At 44.2% G+C, this 25,183-nt stretch overlaps 3 protein-coding genes across 7 annotated transcripts; all 3 read right to left on the bottom strand.

Moving 5' to 3' along the window:
* Nucleotides 1-7,091: 7,091 nt before the first annotated feature.
* Nucleotides 7,092-13,229, bottom strand: LOC124685914 (armadillo repeat-containing protein LFR). Of its 3 annotated transcripts, XR_006997644.1 has the most exons (9): nucleotides 13,043-13,226; nucleotides 9,588-9,757; nucleotides 8,945-9,078; nucleotides 8,602-8,849; nucleotides 8,055-8,160; nucleotides 7,825-7,963; nucleotides 7,617-7,744; nucleotides 7,176-7,523; nucleotides 7,092-7,135 (listed from the first exon to the last, which is right to left on the bottom strand). XR_006997644.1 is itself a non-coding variant. In XM_047219938.1 (8 exons), exons 1-8 carry the CDS (start codon nucleotides 13,224-13,226, stop codon nucleotides 7,262-7,264), a joined length of 1,371 nt encoding a protein of 456 aa, XP_047075894.1. In that variant the 5' UTR covers nucleotides 13,227-13,229; the 3' UTR covers nucleotides 7,113-7,261. The 3 variants fall into 3 exon arrangements, 2 of the variants coding, with proteins under 2 accessions (XP_047075894.1, XP_047075893.1); XM_047219938.1 differs by having other exon boundaries at nucleotides 7,113-7,523; nucleotides 13,043-13,229; XM_047219937.1 differs by having other exon boundaries at nucleotides 7,113-7,523; nucleotides 8,055-8,157.
* Nucleotides 13,230-16,035: 2,806 nt separating this feature from the next.
* LOC124685913 (DNA mismatch repair protein PMS1-like) lies at nucleotides 16,036-20,032 on the bottom strand. Of its 3 annotated transcripts, XM_047219934.1 has the most exons (8): nucleotides 19,701-20,032; nucleotides 19,261-19,584; nucleotides 17,944-19,140; nucleotides 17,275-17,528; nucleotides 17,071-17,197; nucleotides 16,476-16,544; nucleotides 16,307-16,380; nucleotides 16,036-16,130 (listed from the first exon to the last, which is right to left on the bottom strand). In XM_047219934.1, exons 1-8 carry the CDS (start codon nucleotides 19,920-19,922, stop codon nucleotides 16,088-16,090), a joined length of 2,310 nt encoding a protein of 769 aa, XP_047075890.1. In that variant the 5' UTR covers nucleotides 19,923-20,032; the 3' UTR covers nucleotides 16,036-16,087. The 3 variants fall into 3 exon arrangements, 2 of the variants coding, with proteins under 2 accessions (XP_047075890.1, XP_047075892.1); XM_047219936.1 differs by lacking the exon at nucleotides 16,036-16,130 and having other exon boundaries at nucleotides 16,303-16,380; XR_006997643.1 differs by lacking the exons at nucleotides 16,036-16,130; nucleotides 16,307-16,380 and having other exon boundaries at nucleotides 17,939-19,140.
* A 3,563-nt stretch (nucleotides 20,033-23,595) lies between these two features.
* On the bottom strand, nucleotides 23,596-25,183 carry LOC124689158 (xyloglucan galactosyltransferase KATAMARI1 homolog). Its single transcript, XM_047222731.1, has 2 exons — nucleotides 24,774-25,183; nucleotides 23,596-24,670 (listed from the first exon to the last, which is right to left on the bottom strand). The coding sequence occupies exons 1-2, from the start codon at nucleotides 25,181-25,183 to the stop codon at nucleotides 23,596-23,598; spliced, it is 1,485 nt and encodes a 494-aa protein (XP_047078687.1).

Genomic DNA, 25,183 nt, shown 5'->3' with positions numbered 1-25,183 from the left:
ATCCTATTACCAAAGCCATCATCCATATTCATTCCTACTTAGCATCACACCAATGTGATGAACCTCAGGAGCAACTATGCCAAAACCTGAGCATTACCTAACCATATTCCACTAAACCCTACTAGTATTGGATATTTATCAACCATCCTATTCAGGAGCCAATTACTCATGACTTAATTGAACCAACAGTAAAACCTAGACCACTTCCACCCTAATTGATATACTTCTTATTAATTAAGAAGTATGTTCTTCAAAAGTTATTCTTTGAAGAAAATAAGGAATCATCATCAACCCTGCTTATAAGGACCTATAAACCCTAGCCAGCTATCATTAGCAAAATAAACCAACCTTGACAACAACACAGTATAATGAATTGCTTTGGATGCCTAGGCTTACCTTAACCTTACAAGCCCTAGGTATTGATGAATCCAACTTTGTTGGGATCCATCTAATACTTATCCCAGCAACTACATGAAGCCATAATCAACCATAGAACCCCACCAGACCTAATTATCATACTTGTTCTTTATTAAAGAACATGTTCTCCAAAAGCTATTCTTTTGAAGTATATAATAAATAATCATCCACCATACACTATAGGACTTAAAATTGACAACTGCTATTTACTTATTACACAACCTCTATTCCTTGATGTGTATGATTGTTACTATTCATTTTACCACATGCTTATGATTCTAAAACAACACAACCCCGAATAAGAACCTTGTTTGTAAATCATTCTAAAAGTGCACCACACCCAGAACTAATCATTACCACTCACTAATCCTAAATCATCGGGGTTAGGCCACGCTTAGAACGATTGCATATCATACTTATGCATTATTGCATCCTTGCCAATCTTTTAAACATCGTCCTTACCGGACGATGATGCTATTTCAGAATTTGGAGTTATTGCGTATCGAAGACCTTGTCTGCATAATCTTGCAGTCAAGAAAGGCAAGTTCATCACTTGCTCATGTCATTTGAGTATTTCTATCAAATTACTTGCAAAGTATTATGGTTATCACTATTGCACAAAAATCAAAACCACTACTTTCATAACTATGAATATGACTAAGTGGTGGGCAATGGAACCATGGAATGTGTTGATATGGTGGAGGTTCCATTGCACGGGTTTATATCCATCTAGGATTAAACAACAAATGTCGCCAATGATTCTTGTGCCGTAATACCCGTGTTAACCATAAGATCCGGAGTGGGACGGAGTAGTCAAAAGTGTTTCCACCTCTCGTTCATCAACGGATGCGCTTACCGTAGCGGTTGTGTCCGGCGGAACAACCGGAGGGTGGGGATCCCATTCTAATTCCCCACGGTAAAGCATTGCTTGCCGTAGCAGCTTGTGTCTTGCGGAACAACCGGAGGGTGGGGATCCCATTCTAATTCCCCACGGTAATGCGGTCTATGATGGGTTGCAGCCACCGGCGTAGGAGTGTATGGTAAGAGCCCAAAGCATCGTTGTCGTGGTCGGGGTCCACCCTGAAATTACGGGAATAATGGGACCGACGTGGACCCAGGGTCGGCGCATGCAACAAAGGGTGGGTGTTCGAGGTAGCGGAGGAACATGATTGGCTAGACCTTATACCGGGCCTCACACCGAAGGAAGTGTGGACGGGAAAGCTGCCCGGTTGGCACCAAGGTTAAGATCTCTTATGGGTAAAGCAACACACCTCTGCAGAGTGTAAAGAACCGTGACTGTCACTCCTCGTTCCGGGATATGGAACTGCGAACGCTGCCGGAAAGGAGCTCCATGAAGTTCTAGTAAACCGGTGAAGGTCGACGGACATAGTTCTTTTGAATAAAAGCAACCTTTTGAAGAAATGGTTATGAAAACCTGCATTGGTATTAGACTTTCTGGTCTAATGCCGTAGCTAGTGCATTAAACACCTCTTTCCTATAATGAACTTGTTGAGTACGCTCGTACTCATCCCACTCTTAAATCCCCTGCTTAGATATGGAGGCACCGAAGGAGGATCTACGAGTGCAACACGAAGACCGAGGAGTCAACAACTACTTCAAGGGACAGAACACCGTCGAAGAGGCGAATACCACATCCAACAAGTAGAAACCTAGATTAGCAATAGAAAGGAACTAGCTTCCTAAACTTAGCTCCTACTTAGCTAGAATCTATTCATAGCCTCTATAGTTAGTTAAATACTCTACAAATAGAGTCCGTGATAAGATTAGACTACGAGTCGTTCTTCTGGAGTTTATTTGCGGCTTTACCTCATTGTAAAGTAGGAGGTCTGTGATGATCTTATGTAACGAGTCGATGTTGTAATTCTATAGACATGCCTTGGACCCGCATATGTTTCGGTGTACCACTCCGAGAGATATAATACTAGTGGAACGGTGTTTCATTGGTGTTATATCGGACTTGCATACTACACCATGCGGTGGTATGCCGGGTCACCACGGAGCGCCCGGCCACGCAGGCGGAGGAGCAGCTCCGACAGGAGTCCGCGCGGAGGGCACGGCTGCGCGGGCCGGCGAGCCCGCCGAACGCGCACTCCGCCCGGGAAAGGGCGCAGTGGGACCCCTGGCCGGAGTCCCCGGTGCCCTCCGGCGTGTCGAGCCGGAACAGGCGCGTCGCCGCCGGTGGGCGTCATCGTCATCGACGCCGACGATGACGAGTACTACCGGGGGTAGTACCGCCGGCGGCCACCGCGTGCTCGCAAACCCCGGCTAGGGTTTGCTTTTTTTAGTTTAAAGCCATATATGGCTTTCTTTTGTGTAAAATTTGCCCAAAATAGGGCTAAGTTTAATGACCAACTAGTTTAAATTTATGTTTTGTTCTTTTCCTCTTTTATTTTCATTTTTGTTTTATTTTATTACCAATGCGTCGCGTCCGCGCTTTGGGCGCAGCGTGCGACCCAAACGGACACGCGGACGCGGGGCGCTGTCCGGGTGTCCGTTCGGCCACGCAAACGGCCCAAAACGGACGGCCCAGCGCGTCCGTTTGGGTCGCCCGGTTGGAGATGCCCTAACTCCAGCCAAACATAGGAGGGCAAAAGAGTTGGTACGGGCCTTAATTGGTTGGTGAGGCTTGAAGCCCATGTAACAGAGCACAGTGTTCCTTCCGTGCACAAGAAAAAATTACCTGTGACTCGGCCTCAGGATAGGCCCAAGGTTCCAGTGTGTGGCCGCGTTCGGGGATTCCTCGGCTGGAAGCCTAGAGTGGAGGGCAAGGCCTGTGGGTTATCCATGCATTGCCTGCGTGGCTTCGTGTGGGACACGGAAGCCGGATTGCATGGAGCATGGGTTCGCCCACTAAACCAACCTACCAACTCTTTTAACACTCTATGACGCCAAAGAAATTTGTTGGTTAAAATTCGTCTGTTCTCCCCACCTTGAACTTCCACCCACGCCATGTGTCCCACCCTGAATTTAAACCAACCTACCAACTTTTTTAACACTCTTTGGCACCAAAGAAATTTGTTGTTACAACATCCGGCAACGTCAAAATTGTTTGTTGCCTCCGATCTATATCTCTAGTACTTGGCATGAAGTGTCGTTGGAAAAACCGAATCCGCACTGTCCATCCATATACATCGTACTGTTAAAATTTGTCTATTCGCTCCACCTTGAACTTCCACCCACGCCATGTGTCCTACCCTGAATTTTCCACCAACATCAAGGCCCATGCCCAGGGCGCCAGCGCTAGGGGGTGTTGTATGGCGACCTGGTCGGCATGGACCAGGCGCCGCACACCCCTAGGCGGGTTGCTGGGCCCCACCTTTTATTTTACTTTATCTTCCGTTTTCTTGTTTTTCTGTTCTATATTTTTTACGTTTTCAAAACCTGATTCTTTTTAGATCTGATTTTTAAAATCTGGAATTTTAAAATTTAATTTTTTCATAAATCTAAATATTTTCAAAAGTTGAACATTTTTTTTAGATTGAACATTTTTATTTTTTTGAAACTTGAACGTTTTTTGAATATGAACAATTTTTTAATTTGAACATTTTTCAAATTTGAACACTTTTCCAATTTGAACATTTAAAAATTTATACATTTTTCAGACTTGGACATTTGAAATTTAAACTATTTTCAGATTGACATATTTTAATTTGAACTACTTTCGAATCTAAACTTTTTTGAATTTTAACAAAAAAGAAATATAAAACAAAAAAGAAAAGGAAACAAAAAACAGAAAAACGAACAAAAAGGAAAGAAAAAATAGAAACAGAAAAAACGTAAATGGGTCAGGCCCGATACCTAACGAGGCCTGGTCGGTGTATAGTATTGGACGACCACGGCAGTGCGGACACCCACGACGCGCCCATGTAGAAAAGCTAGATGTCAACTCGCCAAACACCGTCACTGCACCTCCCTCTGCCGTTGAGCCCTAACTTCGGTGTCATCGCCATCGTCGATGTGGTGCCTCCCTCCGCCACCCAACCCTGGCTCTGGTGGTTGTGTCGCCCTCGAGGCAGTAGCAGATGCAGGGGCGAAGCTCCCCTTTGAGCAAGGTATGACAGCTGCCCTACCTTAATTTATGGCAAAAATAGCATATGTATGCATCCTTTGTGTTGGCCTGGTGGATATACTCCGTACAATGATACAAACAATTTTCTACCCAACTGGTCATGCTGGCTAGCTGGCCCGCACGTGGTAGAGAGGAAAACCGCCGCAGTATGTGCGAGTTTTGGTCGGTTGGTGGATCAATCGTGAGCAAGGGAAAAAAAATAGTCTGATAAATAAAATCGCGTGGTTTTTTTCTAAAAGCTATGCAAGTTATAACGTGCTAATAGCACACTATTAAAAATAACGTTTCGTAGAAAATAGAAAATTGATAGGTATGGATTTCATCAGCTAAAAAATTGTCCAGAGTAATACATGCATAACTAATTAACCAGTTTTGACAAGATTATATCAACATGTTTTCCCTTCCTCCCGTGAAGACAAAACATGCATGACGAAGACAAGAACTACGTAACTGGACTAAGAAATAAAGAGCTAAACTTAGCAAAGAACTATAGAGCTAAATCATGGTGTCTACAACCTAAGACTACCACTACTGAACTACCTTCTGGTACTAGCCAAGTTAGAAGAGAACATGCAAGGATGAAACTAGATATGACTGTCGCGTGTTGTGCAAGAGGTGGCGGGCCTGGTGGCGAAGACCGGTGTCAGATCGAGCTCCTGGTCGAGGCACACCTCCTCCTGGTGATTCTGGCTGAGGCTTGACACGCGGAGGCGGCTGGGCAGAGCTGGAGGGGAGTGGCGTTGTAGCCACCACCGCGGCGCGTGGGGAGTCGAAAGTGGCGACTGGTTGGCTGCCGACCTGGGGTTGGAATCGGGGGCTTGTCGGCTGACGATAGTTCCATGATTTTTTAGCTCGCTATAATGCTATAACGTTACAATAAATAGCGAGCTTAGCATCGCTAATAGCGAAATTAGCATCATAGTAAGAAAATTATGCATAATGTATCGTTCACCTTATAAATACGCTATAGCACCACTAAAACATTGAAATAGCGCGTTGTTTTTTCCCATGATCGTTCTTAGACGCTTAGTCTTTGACGTGATGGGAGTACTGTTGTACGAGACATATGTTTCCTTGCGTCATCGGACGCCTGACACTGTGCCTTGGCTACTTCCTCGTCCCGAGGCCCGAGCAGATACCACCAACTCGCCCCACTGGCCCAACCGCGCGCCTCTAGTCCTACATATCACCCAGCCCCGATGGCTAACCATCTAGCTACACAACCGAAAAGCTATGGGCATTGTTTTGATCTTTTCACTTTTGAGGGATTGATCATCGTCTTGTGCTGGAAATAAGTTTTACCAAAAACACTTAGCACGACGGTAAAATATCGTAATGTTGTTATCAGACACACAAAACCCACTTTGGGAGGAAAATTCCCTTCCGCAAAGCCAGATATATGATGAATCTGAATAACGGTCAAGTTGGTGACTATTTTTATTTTGAAACCCAAGAATTGTTGCGCAAGGCTTGGTGGATTTTCCAAAAAAAAATCCTAGAGGAGGCCTCACATATGAGAGGAGCATTGTCTTTTGGCTTCCTTCCATTTAGCGAAGGGGAATCCCACAAGGAGGTAATTTTCACATTGCTAATAGTGATGGTTGTGCGGCATAGAATATGTCCATGTCAACCTCATTGCAAGGGGACATCATTCCAACCCAAAGCTTCTTAGGGTCGATCCATTCAAAACAACATATGAGAGGAGCATTATCTTTTGCTTCCTTCTTTTTTGGACTGGACTGGATAGTTGATAGGTTTTGAATGTCCTCTTTTTGGGGGGCCACAAAGACGACCACGTCATCCGTATAAAGAGATGTCCTAATCATTGTTTCTCTCCCTCTAATCTTGTGCAAGAGGTCATTTTGAGTGGCTAATTCAAGAATTTGTTGAAGTGGCTCGATGGCAATCACGAAATGAAGTGGCGATAAGGGGTCTCCTACTCTCGTAGCCTATAAGGCCTCTTCCATACTTGATCGGTTGTCAACAACACCATTAAGGACTCTCAAAGAGGAGGTACAAAGCAAGGCGGTGATCCAACCACGAAACCTTGGCAGAAAGCCGTGCCTCTTGAGAAGCTCAACAATGAACTCCTCAACAATGAACTCTCGTGTCACGGAGTTAAAAGCTTTGCGGATGTCAAGCATGAGGAGGAGCGTTGGGGTTTTACTCTTGTGGAGCCTATTTGCAGGGTTGCACTGTGTCATGGATACTCCTCTTCTAAATGAACGATTAAGAATTTATATTCAAGTAAATTATGAGTTCATTTAGTTTATAGGATAATGCATGCATAAATCTTCTCTTCCTCCCAAAATATTTGTGTATTCCAAATTAATTGAGTCAATTTTGCCTATGTGTCTAGCTACATGTGTATCTACATAAAGGTGTAATAACAATTAAACTATTAATAGTACAGGTTCATATGCAGAGATGCTCCGAACATTTAACATAAAGCGCATAGAGCTCAGTTTCTTACGCTTACGGGGGAATGAATGTAGTAGCTTCAGTACAAAGCAAACGAGTACCGTTATTCCAGCAGGATACTACATCACATGCACATGGTAAGTTTCTACCATCCAGTCCAGGCTTCAGCATCCCAACAGAGTTCTAAGTTCTAACACAAACATATCATGCAGCTAAATACAGCTATGTCTTGTTACATGCAATCAGAAACTCAATGAAATTTCAACACAAAAGAGCCTACATTACATCCTGCGTCTAGATCTTAACAACATGTTGAAGGGTCAAGCACATGCATCAGTTTATGTTTCCCCAAATAGCTTGCCCGGACGTCACCTTGTTGCTCGGCCTCGCGGTCAGCTCATACAGGATCCGAGCGAACGTGTCAGAGTATTTCCCTTCCGACGTCAGGATCTCGGCAAACGTGTTCTCATGGACGAGGAGGTGCATCCTGTTTTGAGGCTCAGAGACAAGGCTCTCCAATATCACCGCTGCTTTCCTGCAAACCTCGGCAACCGGGTGTGGTGCCTTCACGATCTTGAGAAGTCTGTCGACAGCCCTGATTCAATCGAGACATCGAAACAACATATTCAAAATAATTCTGCGGCTTCAATGTTAGAATTCTATATGTGATGAAATGAGCAGATTTTACCATCGCTCACTAGCGAGCCTCAGCCTACAATCCATATTCACTTCTGATACGTTGTAGAGTGCGCTAACAGCAGCAGCCTGTGCATCGAATGCTTGCACGCTCAACAGATCAACTAACCTCTTGTATATCTGTATCAAGTATAGCAATGTAAAGCTTCGCTTAAAACCATTTCTAGCAAACAGATAAGTCTGCTAAACCAAGGATTTACCTGTGAAATCACAGGAAGAAGAAACGATTCATTGTCTGGATTAATTATTAGCCGCCCAATCAATTCAGCCGCAGCACAATGCCACGCCTTCACAGAAGAGTCCAGCATGCTCATTATGGCTTGAACTGCGCTTTTCTCACTGTCTTGGCAAAAATGAAGGAAAACATAATGAGGAACAATATAAAAGGGAAACAAGTAAGAACAGAACTTGTGGTGAACTTCTATCTCACGTAATTGGAATAAATGATGGCTTTGAAGAGCTGAAGATTCGAAGGTCCAGCACAGGTGCCAAATTGACAAGAGTCTCCAGCATATTTGTTATGAGCTCATCATCTTCTGTCAGATGATAGAAATGCACAAAAAAAAGGTTGTTGGATCTTATAGTAATATTTGTTGTAAACAATGGGACTAGTGTATTATCAACACATAGTCCTAGGATAAATAACTCGTATATTAAACCAAATTAATACATTAACAAAGAAATGGCAACTTTAATGCAATTTCGCTGTATAAATCCCAACTCAAAATCAAATAGGTTAAATAAAAAGTCAATATTCGGATGAAAGCACCTGCAGCTAAAATGAAGTGTGCATATATAGCTACTGTTCCAAAATAACACAAGAAAAATATTGTCACAAGTTGTATTAAAAAAAACATGTTCAGTCAATTCTAAATCAATTTGTACATTTAACTAGATGGACTGAACAAAAGGAACATAAGACATGCATGGGGACCAAAACCAAAACCAGATGACAATAAATGATTCTGAGACTTTACCTGCATTTTGGTCTTCCAGGCACTGAAATACAGTCTCCAAGCAATGTCTATGTTGAACCATGGTAGTCTCGTTTTCTGGCATGAAAGAGAAATTGCGGATTATGTTCGAGGCTGCAACAGCACACTGTTGCCTCTCTGTCCGCCCTTCATCATCAATATTAAACAGACCATCTTCATCAAACAAAAATCCTGCAGATCTCTTCTTTGTGATAGTGGAGTCCTCTATCTTTGGTTGATCATTTGAAGGACTGAAATTATTATTTTAAAGAACATAAGTATGTCACATGAATCATGAAAAGTGAGATGGGTACTCAAGATCTTGATGAGGTCAAGAAGGACATACGTGGCAGTGTCTAAGTAGACTTGTCCAACATTTTCAAGACCAAAGCCTGACAGTGTTATATTGGCACCCAAAGTTCTTGCTCTTGGTGGTTTCGTATGGTCCTTGGGCATTGCGATATCTCGCCAGTCATCAATCTGTATAAGACGATGAAGCGTCAAACAGAATGCCAAGAAAAAGGCTAACAATTGTATAACCCGATAAAAGCATTGCTTATTTTTTGTGAAGAACTGAAAATCAAATAAAGACATAAATTAGCAGACTGTAGAAGCTCAGGTTTTGTGCAAGAACCTTAGGAGTAAAATTAGATAAAAGATTGCTTCTGCAACCAATTGAAAAACTGTATCTTTATAATTTTTCTTTACAGCTACAGTGGCAATGATGCCAAGTCCTAGAATTTGCATGAGTTCATCACACATTTCTTCAATGCTAATGACAAAATATACTACTCCGTAGCTTAAGTGATAGCTTGATTAATATTTTATGATTATGCTAGCTTTTTAAATTATTTTAATGATAATGCAGATAATTACTCGGTGATTACAAAGGAATTGGGAACCTGGAGAATTATAAGTTTCAGATAGAACACATGATTCAGTAACACCCACATCGAACTGGAGAGAGAGAAAGGGAACTAAGGACCTACAACTTGAAGGAGAGCATCCAAGAGCCCAGGAACTTTAGCAAGAGGTGTTGCATCCCGACGGAGATCATCCTTCTCCTTAAAAGAGAGTACTGTGAGGGCATTCAATGCCCACAGTATCTCACTCTTCAACCCACTTTGCAATGCAAGGACAATTCTTTTATTATTCTGATCTGAAAAATACACCACAACAATAAAAAAAGTTAGGTTCTTTTTTTTTCTGCCAAATAGTCACGCTAGTAACCATTAAGCATAATAGAAAGAAGGGAAAAGCTAACCAAAAGCGCCGCACTGACTGCTCTCCTGTGTGGCGGAAAAAAAAAAAGCACACGCGCCCTTAATAACCGATGCGCTTTATCCTCTCGTGAGTTGCTTTGGACCACACAATTTCCTCTCTTTTCCTCAGACCACCACGGGATGAAGTGCAAGGAGTGGATGATTGAGGAGCTTCGCCGCGCGAGCACGGCTCTGAGGCTCCCGCCTCGCAAGCAGGGGTGGCCGCCGGCGACGAGCGCGCGGCAAGGGTGGCCGCCGGCGACGAGCATGCGACAAGGTTGGCCGCCGCGCAAGCACGCGCAGCAGGGGTGGCCACCGCCGACGAGCGCGCAGCAGGGCTGGCCGCCGGCGACAAGCACACGACAAGGAGGCCGCCGCATGCCAGCGTGTGGAGGAGGAAGCACTCGTCGGGTAGGTAGGAAGGTCGCTGCCGAGCATGAAGTGAAGTCGCCGCCGGCAAGTGTGTGGAGGAGCCCGTCACCGGCAAACTCGTAGAGTCTGCGGCCGCCGAGTAGATGGAGGCATGAATGCGATGACGAGTCCGTCGGCGCCATGTTTGCCTGAGCTTTTCTTCTCCCTACACAGCTCGTTTTTGTCGATTCTTATCTCTTGATTTCCAATTGTGTTACTCATGGCGTTTTTTGCATATGAACTGTGGCGTGACATCTAGGCAAGAGGAATTTGGCAGCCAGGCGGTTGAAATTGGGCAGCCAGGTGGTAGAATTTTTGGCAGCTAGTTGGTAGCTAAGTGCTAGGAATGGGGTAGCTAGGTGCATAAAATTGTGCAGCTTAGAGCGACGAATTTGGCAGCTAGGTGCCACTGTAGGTATGGGGCAGCTAGGTGCTAGAAATTGTGCAGCTAAGAGCAACTAATTTGGCAGCTAAGTCCTAAGAATGGGGCAGCGAAGGGCAAATAATTTGGTAGCTAACCACAAAGAACTTTGCAGCTAAGCGCTAAGATTTTGATAGCTAGACCCAATGAATTCGTCAAGCACTCGCGGGGAATTTGACAATTAGGCACCAATCAACTTACAACAATGTATTATCCTAGTTTTTGCGACTTATTTACAAAGTGATGTCTCTTGGCTTTTTTGACAGTCAAAACAATATGGTTTTTTCGTGAAGGGGACTTGATTTTTTACCAGTAAGAGCACTATATACTAGAGTAGCAAAGTACTGTAATTAGGTGATGATGCGTTGCTTTTCAGCACTCAATTAATGTGGACCAGATGCCGTTTTGGCTTTTTGTATAGAGCCACAGGTGGGGTGGACCATTTCTGAGACATAGACAGTAATAAAGAAATGTGCTACGCAGGCGCAACTCAGCTCGACTGCATGGGAGAAGGAAGAAGGGTGCCAGGCTGGCGCCGCACGGAACAAAATATATGCGGCGCCGCCGTGTAGCACAGTCCTAGAAAGAAAGATCATGCATTTCAAGTTCAAGGCACAGAAGTAAGGTATCATCTGTACTGAATGGGGGAAAAATTGCCTAGCAGGACAAAAAACAACCTGTCTGAGTAAATTGGAACAATAAAGGTCATATCCTATGCATTTGTGGGAAGGGACAGAGAGATAACAGGTCACATATTATACCACGCTGCAATCCGTCAGCTACTCAACCAAAATAATGATTTGGAGTTTTGCAAAATAACCGAAGTACATGCATTCATAGCCCATGCTTGAGTCCATTCAGTTCACATTCTTTCATGCAAGCACATGTCAAAACGTGAAAATTAATTATCATACAGGCTCCAGTTTTTGGTTGCTATGATAAGCTGTGTTCTGCTTCATTTTTTAGCTGTTGTGGAAAATAAGATATAAATATTACTCCGGATAAATCAAAAGTAGATAGATCCTGTTATCAAACAGTTGACCTGTTACATTAGATATCAAAAGCACAAGAAATTTGTTTCCAACTTGATTAACAAAAACACAGGCATCCAACTACACAGTTATTTAAAGCAGCTCAACCCACAGCCACAGGATTATCATTGCAATTGCAGTGCTCTGAGCTGCAATGCTCTGAGTAACTAATTAACTATGCCCCCAGAATGAAATGAAGCCAGAAAATTTTAGAAGTAAATCCTACTAAAGTATAGTATGCGGAAGAGATGGTTAAAAATTATTAGTGAACATTTGAAATTCCAACAAACTATTTGACTGTACTGTGCAACTTTCTCCTACTCATCCTGAACCAAAAATACATGTTTCAGTTCATGATTATGGTACGATCTTCATCAAAAGACTAAACACCTATACTGGTCAGAGCAGCCTGAGCTCAGTCAGTATCCTATAGATCTATTTGTTCTGCTGAAGCCTGAATTATGTGTCCAAGAATTGGAACACTGAACATCTGATCTCAAAGTAAATCTTGGTAATTAGTGTAGTGCTTTGGTTTCCAGCATCGTACAGCTTTGAAAAAAGCGTATGCTTTCGTGCTGAAACATTGTTCATTATGAGCCAACCTGCCTGCTTGGGAAGGCATATGAGGTATGAACTCTTGTTGTTTATCATGGCGATGGCAGTTGCAGTTCTAACATTATGTTTGGCAACGACCAGACTGACGTTTGTCATTCCTCTGTCTTGCTTATGTGGAATAGAATGATAGGCCTCTTGTTTATCTGGCTGACAATAATTTTTATTTCCAATGTCATATCGGCAATTACCGCAACATTGTTACATCGAATCCTACCAACTTGAGAATCCAAACATGTTTCATTGTTTAATTGGTTTCTTGTTCAAAAATCTGCAACTCTTCACAATTACCATTGCATCAAACACGATTGGTGTCTTCGTTGTTACTGGCGTACATTATGGGATTATCACAACACGCATCATGTGGCGTTACAGATGAAGGAAGCAGCAGCTCTTACAGACAGCTTCAGTAGATCCCCAACAGGACCCCCACAAGACACAATTAACCCAAAGCGAAGAAGACCTCAAACTCCGTATCCCTCTATTTTCTATAATATGTCTTCGCTTTAATAGCAGGCACATGGTTAATCACAGCATTGCAGGCTTGCAAATGCAGCTAAAACTGAGGGTTCCTAAATCTCCCCCAGCAAGTCGATTCCAGGGGTCCAGGACGCGGTTTGCAGTGTGCTCCCACCATTATGCCCTAAAGGCCTAAAATCCTTCGCGGTCTCAATTTGACGCTAAGAAGGGACGAAGGGGAAGCTCACCGGAGAGGGCCGTGAGGAGCTGGAGGGAGGGCCCGACGAGGGCGGCCGGCGCCGCCGGGTCGCCGATGGACGCCGCCGCGGCTGCCGCCGCGGCCCCGCTGCCGGTGGTGCTTCCGAACGGGCGCCCGCGCTTCACCGACGCTGAACCGCCGCCCCCGCCGGACTTGCCCGTCTGCTTCTGCATAGCTAGGGTTCTGCGGGTGTGTGGAGGCAGAAGGAAAAGAGGCGTGCGTATTTCGAGTTCTCGACCGGTCGGTGCGGAAATAAAAACCCTGTCACTGACAGGCGAGCCCGGTCCTGCAAATTGCGACTGTGTAGGAACGTTTAAATCTGTATTTTTTTCTCAAAAATAAATAAATAAACGACTACTCCCAGTGGCAGGATTGCAATATAAAGGATTTGCCGGAACCCTTTTTTGAGAGAGAACAGATCCAACGAAACAATGGAAGGATCAACCAACACGCTGATGTTTGTTACAATCCAACGTTACATTGTTCAAATGTTTACCTATCTGCCACATGAAGAGCAATCTACAACAGGAAGATTAGCCTAACAACCACTGGATAGTCCAGCGCTCGAAACAATCGATCTGAAACCGAAGAGTGCTGCTTGGTAGCTTTGGCTGACAGGCTCAAAGCACAAACCGTCGGCCAAAGTGCGAGAAACCTTCTTCCAATTTTGTAGCGCGCCAAAAGAAGCCAAGCCATCGACACAACCCCCAGTCAACTGAACGGCGACCAAGATGTCAGCGAATCCTGCAAAGTTCCCCAAGATTGGAGATGATGCTTGTACAAAATGAGCCGACGTGGTTGCCAATAAAATCCTGAAGAGCATCAATGGATGAATGTTCCTTTTGCGCAACAACCTTCTGAACACCGCTTCAATCTGCTTCTGCAAAAAACATGAGATATCCTTTATTAAACAGAAGGGCGCTAAATACTGGGAGTGGCAGCCATGTGCAAGTGCAAGAAGTTAATCCAGAATGTTCGAGACTACAATCGCACATTTGCACCTGATACTGGCTACTAGAACCACTTGGCATTGCCATAAACCGTCATGTAAATAGACATTGCTAGAGGGTGAGCTCGTCGATCCTTTACCTTCAGATATCATAGAAGTCAGGTCTACTAGATGGCGCATCGTTGGCCTCCCGTGCGGGCAATTCCAAGGGGACCTTAGTCCTGTCAGATTTTTAAGTATCTGAAGTGCAAAAGCAAACAGGCCCACCATTGGTTAATTATTAATTACTGTTTAAAGTGATGCATATTTCTAGACTGTGGTGACACTGAAGAAGACCGAACAGAAATCGCATACAGCCACGGCAAAAAAAACTTAATTTTCAGGAGCTTGTTTACAGGGTCTCTAGGTACACCATAGCCTAATTTTTATAATTACCTTCTTCATTTCAACTTTTGTCAGCGGATCACCAATCATGGTAGACATTCGACAAGCCCGTGAAGCCAACATAGCACGAACCCTCGAAGGGCAAACAGAAGCAGTTTTATCCATTTTGTAGGTACTAATTATTGCACATTCACCTTGACTGTCAGAAAGCATGGAGACCAGCTCCTTCACGTCTAAATCAAAGGAAATGAAAATAAGTTCAAATTTTGAGTTTTTTAGAAGCGGAAATGTATGTTTCGGACAAATGGGAAATAAGTATTTACCTTGAACACCAAATGTAATATTTTTACTGAAGGGGACAGCTTTCAAAATGTAATGATTGCCAGGTGAAGCATGCAAATCTTCTGCTAAAACAAACCCATTTTTCCTGACATAAGATAACAGAAAAAAGAACAGGAGTTTAATCAGTCTCAAATGTGTGTTTTTGTTAATACTTGATGGAAAATAAGGCAATGCATTGAGCAATCAAACTACAACTAGTTGCTGCAATTGGAAAATTCATCATGCATGAATTGATAATTTCAAAACAAAATAAAAGCAGCAACATTTTTCGTTAATAGAGGAGTTCCAGAGGTGGCGGTTAGCTAGGCTTTTTCGCTCGGAGTCCTTCGGATTTCCTGAGCCTTTTCCTTTCTCATGGCGTGATGGAGATTAGGCTTTAGCGCCGTAGGGGTGGAACTTGTGGTTCGGGCTTTCTTGCCCTTTCTTCTATGCGATTAGTACACCTTCCAGGGTGTATTCTCGAAAAAACATTTTTAGTTAATAGAAAATAGCAACCAATGAATGGAAATTGTAAGTCCCTCCAGTTCTGTATTAGCTGTAATTCCAGACATAGGTAAGGTCAAACAAATAAATAAATTACTGATTAGATACTTAGATGCTTGAAAATCATAAGCATATATCTGTCCCAGAAGGACTTTCCCAATATGTAATTTTAACGGACTTCATAAAGTATGCTTGATAGAAATTAGTAGTCAAAGTTGTAGTTTGAAAACTGTGTTGATGTTCCAAACAAAAAACTTATAAGGAACCGGAGGGAGTACAAACTACCAGCAGGCCAGCCCCTACTGATAATTCACCGTCCCGTTCTTATGGGCAGACTGCAGACAGAAAGATTGGATTTGAAATCTGCCACCCCAAGTGGGTGCTCTTGGCGGCTAGGACACACGTTGGGTACTATTTGTGGAAGTGAAGCTTGGATGATCAAGTGCATTTGTTGTCTTTCAAGAAATAGTGGCAGCCGGGTGGAGAGTTGGTTATTCAATTGATCCTCTCATGCTGGCCCTTCAGAATTATGCAGCAAGGCTCGGAAGACTGGGCTAGCAAGGCCCTTTGATATGTTAAGGGAGAGGGGAGAGTCATTCCAGAGTTGGGTGGGAATCATTGATAGAAACTTTTACTGAGAAACCATAGCATCTGAACTAAAGAATGCACGTCCTTTCAAGAATTGCACAATGAACGTTGACTATAACAAAACATTGATCAAACAGGCAACTGATGAGTACTGCATAAAACTAGATATTCAATATCAAGTTGTTTGATCCAACTTTTGAGCGGCCAGAACTTAGGTAGTGACTCAAGCAAATGTACCTGATAGTGCTCATGTGCATAGATACGATAACTTCTTCCTCTGGTGATAGTTCAAGTCTCAGTGGCCTGCGTCAGAACACAGTCAGAAATACTCCTGTAATACAAGTGGAAAAATTTGCTATAACAGGTAAAGAATTTTTTTTGCGGGGGATAACATGTAAATATTAACCTAGCGTTAACATTCTTAGGTTATTCCTTAAACCACCCATAGGTTTTAAGAAGTTCCACGAATAAATAACACATGAAAAATGCTGGGTTTTTATTACTCACTGAAGAAGAGGCTGTATGTTTAAGGTTGTTGACTGTGATAAGCTCTCAAAGTTGTACTTCTCATCAGCAGCATGCTGACAACATAAGAAAATAATTTCATTGATATGAGGTACCTTAAGAGGTGCTACTCATATATCCAGGAATTTGTATGAAAAACATGTAGAGGTACCTGATCTACAATAAAAAGGTCTTGGTCCAGCTTTCCAATGATAAAACCAAGATTAAACTGCCCAACAACCTAAAGATGAGATAGTTAGTACTCTACAGAACAACTGCATACAACACAATATGTTTATCATTGCCACATTCAAGTACATAAACAACGAGGTCTTAACAACATGTTTTTCTTTTTAAAAAAATTACAGTCCATATCTTGCAAGGTACTTCTAAGTTGTAGCAGCAACATGACCTATGGTACTTGGCACGGCCTTGAACAGTAACAAACTAAAATAGATCAAGTGCCCTCTGGATACAGCACGTGGCAAATTTTATGTAAGACCCCTCAAAAAGGACAGAATGGGCATGACTACATCAGATTTCACAGATCATAATAGCTAAAATTTATTATGGTTCCTCCCAATCACTGAATACATCAGAATAATTTTAGTATGTCATTTCAGAAAAGAGGTAATAATTTCGCTCAGTTATCACGTAGGTAGCTGGAGGACTTCCATCCATAAGGCAAATGGTATATTAAATATGATGTCACTTGCAACCTTAGAAAACAAACAAGAATATTAAAAACATCGAGCCATTTCAAGAACCTCCATTTCTCCAAAATTATCTTTGCTGAAAAGCCTGTCCAACTCATTGGTCGCTGCAGCTAAATAATTCAATTTTCCCTCGTCGTCATTTGGCACATAATTATCCAGTGTCGCGGCTTTATAGCACCTAGGGCAAATAAACTAGTCAAACCCCTAACTCCTAATGACAATAAAACTTGCTTATAAAAATAGCAGAAGTGTTACCTTGCAGTTTTGTTGGAACAATGAATTCCGTTTTCATGTGATACCATAAACCTGTGTTTTCTTCTTCTCCTAAGCTCAGCAACTTTAAATTGCATAACCGGATATGATACTGATGTAGAACACCCTGAAGTGCCATCATCATGACCATGCGCAACAGGTAAAGGAATATTAGACGGTCCATTTTGAGGTTCAATATCTTCCGGATATTGACATGGAGCACCGGAATTTGAAAGGCGTTGATCATTCTGTTCACCCTGCAGGGTTTGCAGCATTCATTGTACAGTCAATCCCATGAACTGATAACATGACAAAAGCTTTTCCAAAGAAACTACCTAACTCGTGGAAAAATACAACTTAGCTAATGAAGAATTTATTCCAAAAACAGATGTCCACATATCATACACAACTGAAAAGGAGCCAAACTGAAAGTAGAGTCATGATTCCATATAAAACACAACAGTTGAAAAATTCAGCTTGAACTTCTACGAAATACAATATTAATAGGCAAAGACACTTGTGAAGAATATGCTAAGAAACAATCAGTTATGGGCAAAAAATGGAAGAGAAAAAATGGAAAAAAGAGAAACAAAAAAAAAAGAGAACAATGGCTAGTCTCCTACAGAAATGTGATGGAAACAACTGTCTCACTGCGAAAAAAATCTACCTTACCACATCAGATTTTGTACTGTGAAGACCGCGTGGATCAAGGAGAGGCATTTCAGTACTATGAGACACAATATTTGATGGTTCTGAATGCTGTGATGAAACTTCTGCCCGCTTAGGTACAAATGATTGCGGAGAATGACGCTGGAAAAGGCTAGTTTCCTGGAGTGAGTTGGCATTTGCAATACCAGGTGCATTTTCTTCCAGGCTTGTTCGTCTCACTTGTTCTGAGTTTGTCCCCCTTCTTAGCACTGGAGCTTCGGAAATAAGGTTGCAACTGTCTTCGTGCTTCCTCTTGTTTAGTGATAGAAAGTTCATAAGAGAAGACTGAACTATACTTGATGGGGAGGATTTAGCACTAACAGCAGGCCCTGTTCTAGCATGATTTTCTCTTACTGGATGGCTACCATTGGATTTTTTTGGCTGTTCATACCAGGAGGCTGAAAGCAAAGGAGATCTACCAACCGGAGTGGCTGGGCCCCTTGACAAGGGGCTTATGTCTCTGGATGCAGCTCCAGTGGCTAACCTTGTCACGGAAGAAGACACTTTCTGATTCTCTGGTGGATCCTTGTCATCGCTATCTGTTTCATCCGTGTCGTTATCATTTTCGGGAGATGAAACATTCTCCTTTTCTATTAAATCTGTGCTTTCATTTGGTTCAACAATGGCAGGGTCCTCTTCCTTTTCAGGATCTTCAATGTGATTGATGGAAAAGCTGCACTGTTGAGGGCTATACAGATTTTCAATAGCCTCCCGTAAAGATAGCAAAATGGCATGCTCGGAAGAGAAGAAAATCTTTCTCTTGTCAGGTGCGACATTCACGTCATAAGATGTGGTTGGAATGCAGAAATTGAGGACAGCAACAGGATATTGCTTGGAATTTGAGCTTCTATAGAGTTCATTAACAAGCTTGGTGACCTTTGGCATGTCCACAGGTCTGCCATTCACATAAAAGAACTGCCTATCTCCTGAATTGCGACCGCTGCCGGGTCCAGGTTTGGAAAGAAAACCTTCTACCTGGCAGTCTTCTGAGATGGCCACGTTGAAGGGCTCAAGGCATTTGAAAGTGTTCAAACCAAATACCGTAATCATATTGTCTTTCAGTGAACTGCTTCCTTGAGTTTTAACCACCACCATTTTGGAATTCTTGCCCACGATATTTGTGCAAAGTAATCTGACCCCTTTGGCAATTAAGGCGTACGCCTAAAGCAGGTAAGAATCATCGATTAGTAATGGAAGATAACAAAAAGAAATAAAATTTCAGCCTCTATCATAACACAACAATCAACTCCGACAAGAAAAACACTAAGATGCAAGACTCACATTCAGCAAGGAGATTACTTTGCCATACTCCTTCCGAATATTCCTGCTAAACTCCTTGCCCCGAACCGGCAAGGTGGAGAACAATTTTTCGATCGTCACAGTGGTTCCAACTTGCCGTGCAATCTTCCTCTCGCATGTGACCACGCCCGAGTGCTCAAACTCCAAATGTGTCCCGACCTGCTCATCTTTAGTCCTCGTTTCAACCGATAATTTCCCCAATGCGCAGAGGGAACTCAACGCCTCCCCCCTGAACCCGAAGGTGGCTACGGAGTTGAGGTCAGAGAAATCCGATATCTTGGAGGTGTGGTGCTTCAGGGCGAGCGCCTAGAGCAGGTCACAGGGAGCACGGCACGGTCAGAACCCAGTGACAGCAAAAATGCAGAGCAAGTGGAGTATCTGGCAGCGAGATTAGAAAAATGGGGGATTTGGTTTGCGCGTGCCTGGAAATTGCTGGGCGAGATGCCGGCGCCGTTGTCGGCGACCTTGAACCACTCCTCGCCGTAGGCCTTGAGGCTGACCTCGACGGTGGTGGCGCCGGCGTCGAGGCTGTTCTCGACGAGCTCCTTGACGGCGGAGGAGAGGTCGAAGATGACCTGGCCGGAGCAAATCCGGTGCACCACCGACTTGCTGATCGGCTTTATCGCCGGGGAGGCTCCTCCCATCCCGACCTGGACCGGTAAACCCTACCACAGCTCGAGCTCGGGACGAGGGTTTTGGTTGCTTTGGCTCCTCCTGCCTCTCCGGCTCTACCTCGCCGTCACCGTCGCCTCTGTTTGCGCGCACGGGCAGCGACTGCCTGGGCCACACCACCTTTCCATGCTCTGCCTTAGTTGGGCCTTGGGCCTAGGTGGGAGCATTGTCATGGGACTAGAGCATATAGTCCAGCCCAGTTAGGTGAATCACAATTCACAACAATACATATAGTAAAAAAAAAATCGTTATTATGAGAGAAATGTTTGCCGATAATTTTAGTCCTGGATTATATTTGGGTATAGATTTGTGAAACAATTTACTCCCTCCGTCCTTTCTATAATACCTATTGTTTTTCCACTTTTGTTTCGGAATATAAGAGTAAAGCTATGTTTTTTTTGCAAAGAACCCCTTCCACCGATATGTTCCATCCAGAAAATCTGGAAACAAATATGTTCATGTCCAGTAAATCAGGAAACCAATCTGTTCCCGTCCAGAAAATGTGGAAACCAATCTGATTATGGAAAGAATAGCAGGAGAGAGGGAGTACATGGCGCGATCGGTTATGGAAACAAGATTATTTTCTGAGATCTAATTTCAGTTTCCTATTTTGTTTCTAAGATCGCTAGGGGGTTTTGTGTCAAAATATTGCTTGCGCTAATTTCCGTGCCAAAATACAATAGGCACTATAGAAAGGAACGGAGGGAGTAGTGATTTTGGCCAAGAAGTAGACCAAGACCACCCATAAAAAGAATGATGATGTGCATATGATACACCTAGACTGTGATGATGATTTTTTTTTTTGAATTTTGAATCAGAAATGAGGAAATGGATATACGGGCAGTACAACCAGCATCAGCACATGTAAAAGAAGTCCTTGGAGGAAATTTCCCAGCACAATCGTTAGATTAGAACATCGTTGAAGTGGAATCCATGGAAGGTGAAGGGCTAAACCAACCTATGGCAAAAGATATAATGTGTAATCTACTAGGCATTGGAGATCACGTTGAAGAAGAAGTGGCCCCTCTTTCAGATGTAGATGAGGTAAGTGAACACGAGCTAGTTCAGCCATAAATGGGTGATAATAAAATAGGTGAATCACTATATATGGAGGAGGTTGCGATCCCAATCCCAGTGGATGATGAGGTGACTAGCGAATAAGTGATAACATATGATCCAATTCATCATGTCATACTTGTAGGCACCTACTTTTCCAACATGGATGAATTTAGGAAAGCATTTGGGCAATATTGTACCAATGGTGAGGGCGTCCATGTATTGTGGATGGTCCAAGCAGCAGCAGCGCTGGCGCTCCGCTTTCTGTCGGTGGGAGGACTATGCATGCAGTGACCGTAGCCAAATCAAAAGGCCATAGAGGAAGTTGTTGCTCTAGAAATAGAAGTATTTAAAATAAGAATGTTGGTCAATATAAAATATTTCGGATTCACTGCCACGTGGGGTCAATATGGGGCAAAGTTGGTAAATGCCTTATAATCTCTTTGGCACCACTGAAGGAATAAATGTTACCCCATTTCCCTAGTCCTAAAACCTAAGTAGCTAGAGTTCAGTCATAGTTAGTTTTCTTTAGCAAGCCAAGTACCTATATAGATAGAGCTAGTGATAAGTTTAATCTACGAGTTGTTCTTCTGGATCTTTAATTGCAGTTTACCTCATTGTAAATTTAAGAGGTTGTGATGATCTTTTGTAAAGGGTCGGAGTTGTAATTATATAGACATATCTTGACCCGCAATGTTTATGTTGTACCACTCTGAGGATGTAATGTTATGTCAATAACTTGAGTTCTACAACATGCAATGATATGTTGGGTCACCACAAAACCAAAATATGTGTTTGCTACACAGAGTCGCGTCCAACACTCATACCCACAGCCAATTCCAAATTGGAGCACCATGAACATCAATGGTGGTACTGCAATAGGCCCAACACTGCAATACGAGTAGATTTATGACCATCATGCCGAAGCACCCATGTGGTTCATCTCAACATTACCACCTGTTTTTCGTCAAAAATTAAGAGGCAACCTGGAGCTTATAAGTTCACTAACACTATGTATGGTTATATGTTCACTAACACTATGTATGGTTATGCGTAAGACCAAATTATATTTCTTCATTTTTGTACGGTGTGATCGAGTATGTGGTGTTCCACTGTTATGGTTACGTGCAACACCAAATTATGTTTTCTTTATTTCTGTAGAGTGTGATTGAATCTAAGATGTTGTCATGTCAAGTTTTATTCAGCTATGGCATTACCATGTTTGAAAAAAATATCCTATCTGTAGTACTCCCTCCGTCCCACCAAAAGTGTCTTAACTTTGTCAAAAGTTGGATATATCTACCTACTACATAGTGTCTAGATACATCTAAAATTTGACAAAGTTGAGACACTTTTAGTGAGACTAGTAGATAGATACATCTAAATTTTGATAAAGTTGAAACGCTTTTGGTGGGACGGAGGGAGTATTAAATTTTCACCTCACAAGCGAGTAAGCGCTATCAAATTCAGATGTAATTCAGATACAATTCAGATATTGCAAAGCTCGTACAACCTAAGTTGGTGTTATCAAAGTAAATGATTTTAATGACAAACATTAAATCCACTCAAACGCCCAAAATACATATGAAAGTATAAATTTCACTGTCACCAAAATTTCATATAAAAAAGAATGACTACCACAAATAAAATTAAGCTTACTTCATATCAGACATTCCAACAATCCGGATGGGAATCAGAGTCAATAAACGATCGGCGATGACGGCAAGAGCCTCGGCGGTGGCCCTGAGGGCCGGAGTGTGCTTGCAGCGCGCGACACCGAGGGAAAAAATGAGGAGATGCGAAACTGGGTGGTGGCGAGGGTGAGCGGACTTCGGCAGTGGTGGCGACGAGGGCATTTGCTCGTGACAGATCTCCGGGGAGGTCTTCAAGTCCCAACAACAAGGAGAACGACAGCTTCGATTTGGGAGCACGGACTAGGGATTCGGTGAGAAGAAAAATGGGGGTCGGGCTGAACAATGGAGAGATTATAAAAAAAAAAAGCGCTCATTTTAAGCAGTCTAGTTGGCCATCACATTGGAACTAGAATAACGAGTAACCTGACAACATGGGCCAAAAACACGCACCATTACGGGGATATTTGAGTTCTAATCGTTTTCAAACAGTTTTATTTTTGTGCTACACGAATTTGGCCTAAAAAGACCATTTTGGCAATTGCTCCAACAAAATTGACGTACCTCAAAACAATTACAAAAAAACAACAGATCATATATGCGCTCGGCAAAGAACACGGAATACCCAAAGTACATTGCCCCGGACAAACACAATATCTTGACCTGGTTTCACGATTTTTGTGAATGGATGGGCTAGCTCTTGCTCAAAGGTGGGGAATCATTGGAGTCTTCATACCGACTTGAGTTTGATCCCTCCAAGCAGAATTTAGTCGCTCCGTTTTATTTATTTCACAGATAGAATCACGGAGATTTGATCAAGAAGGTGGGAGGTTCCACTTTCTCTCACATTCTTCTTGATCAAATGCCGTGAGTCTCCTCTCCCGGTTGAGCTTGATTCTTGGTCTTGAATATCTTCCGCAGCCATATAGTATCATCGACATTCTACTTAGCTCTATACTTACACATCCCATCCCAAATCCTCACCATTTCTTATCCTCCTCGTCCTCGCCATCACCTCGTCCATGGCGACGTCGAACCCGTCCTTCATGTCCCCGTCAAACCTCACCCTGGGGTCCTTGTACACAAACCTTGGGATCATCTTGATCACCTCCTCCCTCATGGCTGCCACCTCCTCGCCACTGTACCTGCTCAGCACCTCCTCGATGTCCACCTTCCCTCCCACGAGGTCGTCCGCGTCGATGAACACCGAGTAACGGCGGCGGCCATCGACGTCGCCACCGTTGTTGTCCGGGTCCGGCTCGTGCCATCGGTACTGCTTCTCGAAGGTGGACCCCTCGTGGAAGAAAACGGGGATGCAGCCGGCCACGACGGCGTCGATGGACGACCGGCGCATGAAGGAGTCGCCACGCGGCTGCAGGCAGAAACGGGAGGAGGCGAAGAGGGACATGAGCTTCTCCGCGGACCGGCAGACGTGGCCGTGGCTGCAGTCGAGCATGCCGCAGCGGGTCGGCGAGGAGACGCACTTGTCAATGAGGTGGTCGCGGAGGACCAGCGTGCCGTTCGGACGCCGCGCCCCGGCGAACGCGAACAGCCACGGCCGGCGCGTCCCATGGGAGCGAGCCTGCCACGCGGCCACCTCGGCGGCGGACGAAGGGTGGAAGTAGGTCGGGTAAGGCACGGCCATATCCCGGCGGTTCCAGATGTTGGACTCGACGGTGAGCACCGTCATGTTGAGGCACTCGGCCCGTTCAAGGAAGCCGTTGCCGCACCCTTTGGGGTCGTCGTTACTGGGCACGCGCCGGAACATCCACGTAGTCTTGGACGCCAGCATGAAGTGGTCGCGCCCGCCGAGCGCCGCCCACTGCGGCCGCGACGATAGCCACCGGAGGAACTCCGCCGACGGCGCGTCGCGCACCGACGCGTTGGTGTCGCAGCTGTAGTGGTTCAGCTCCAGACCCGCGTAGTACGGCACGTACACCGCTGTCGCCGCCGCCGGGTCGTCGGTGAGGCACTCGTACCGCCTCATGCGGTGGTGGAAGATCACCTCCAGGGCGTGATGGTCCGTGTTGAACCTGCATTTCAATCGAGATGTAAGTATGTAACTAACTAACCAGAGCACGCGAAGAATGAAACTCAAAACCACCATCGTACGTGACGGTCGATATCTTTGCTTACCATCCGTTGTCAGGGATGACACGGTCGTTGTCGTTGCCGGCGGCGGGAGCGAGCACCGGGCCGAGGCCCGCATTGGACATGAAGACGCACGCGCTGGTCTCGTCCTCAAACGCCGGCGATCCATCGACGCAGTCCCGGAGAAGATTAAACCGTGAGGGTAGATCCAGCATGTACACGCGCCGACCTTCGCACGACGACTTAGCAGTGTCATCGCCGCCGACCGTTGGCGGGGCAGAGAACAGATTGACGGGGAGCGTGGCTGGGCCGGCACGACGGTGAGAGGAAATGTACGAGTAACGGAAGAGCGAAATGTGGAAGAACTGGAGGTGGAGGAGGCATGGCAAGAGCCATGAGCCGGCGACGAGGAGGCCATACAGGAGGTACTTGTTGAGGCCGCTGTGAGCTTCCAT

Source organism: Lolium rigidum, chromosome 2 (assembly GCF_022539505.1).
Source record: "Lolium rigidum isolate FL_2022 chromosome 2, APGP_CSIRO_Lrig_0.1, whole genome shotgun sequence".
NCBI lineage: Eukaryota > Viridiplantae > Streptophyta > Magnoliopsida > Poales > Poaceae > Lolium > Lolium rigidum.
This window is presented reverse-complemented; position numbering and strand designations above follow the sequence as displayed.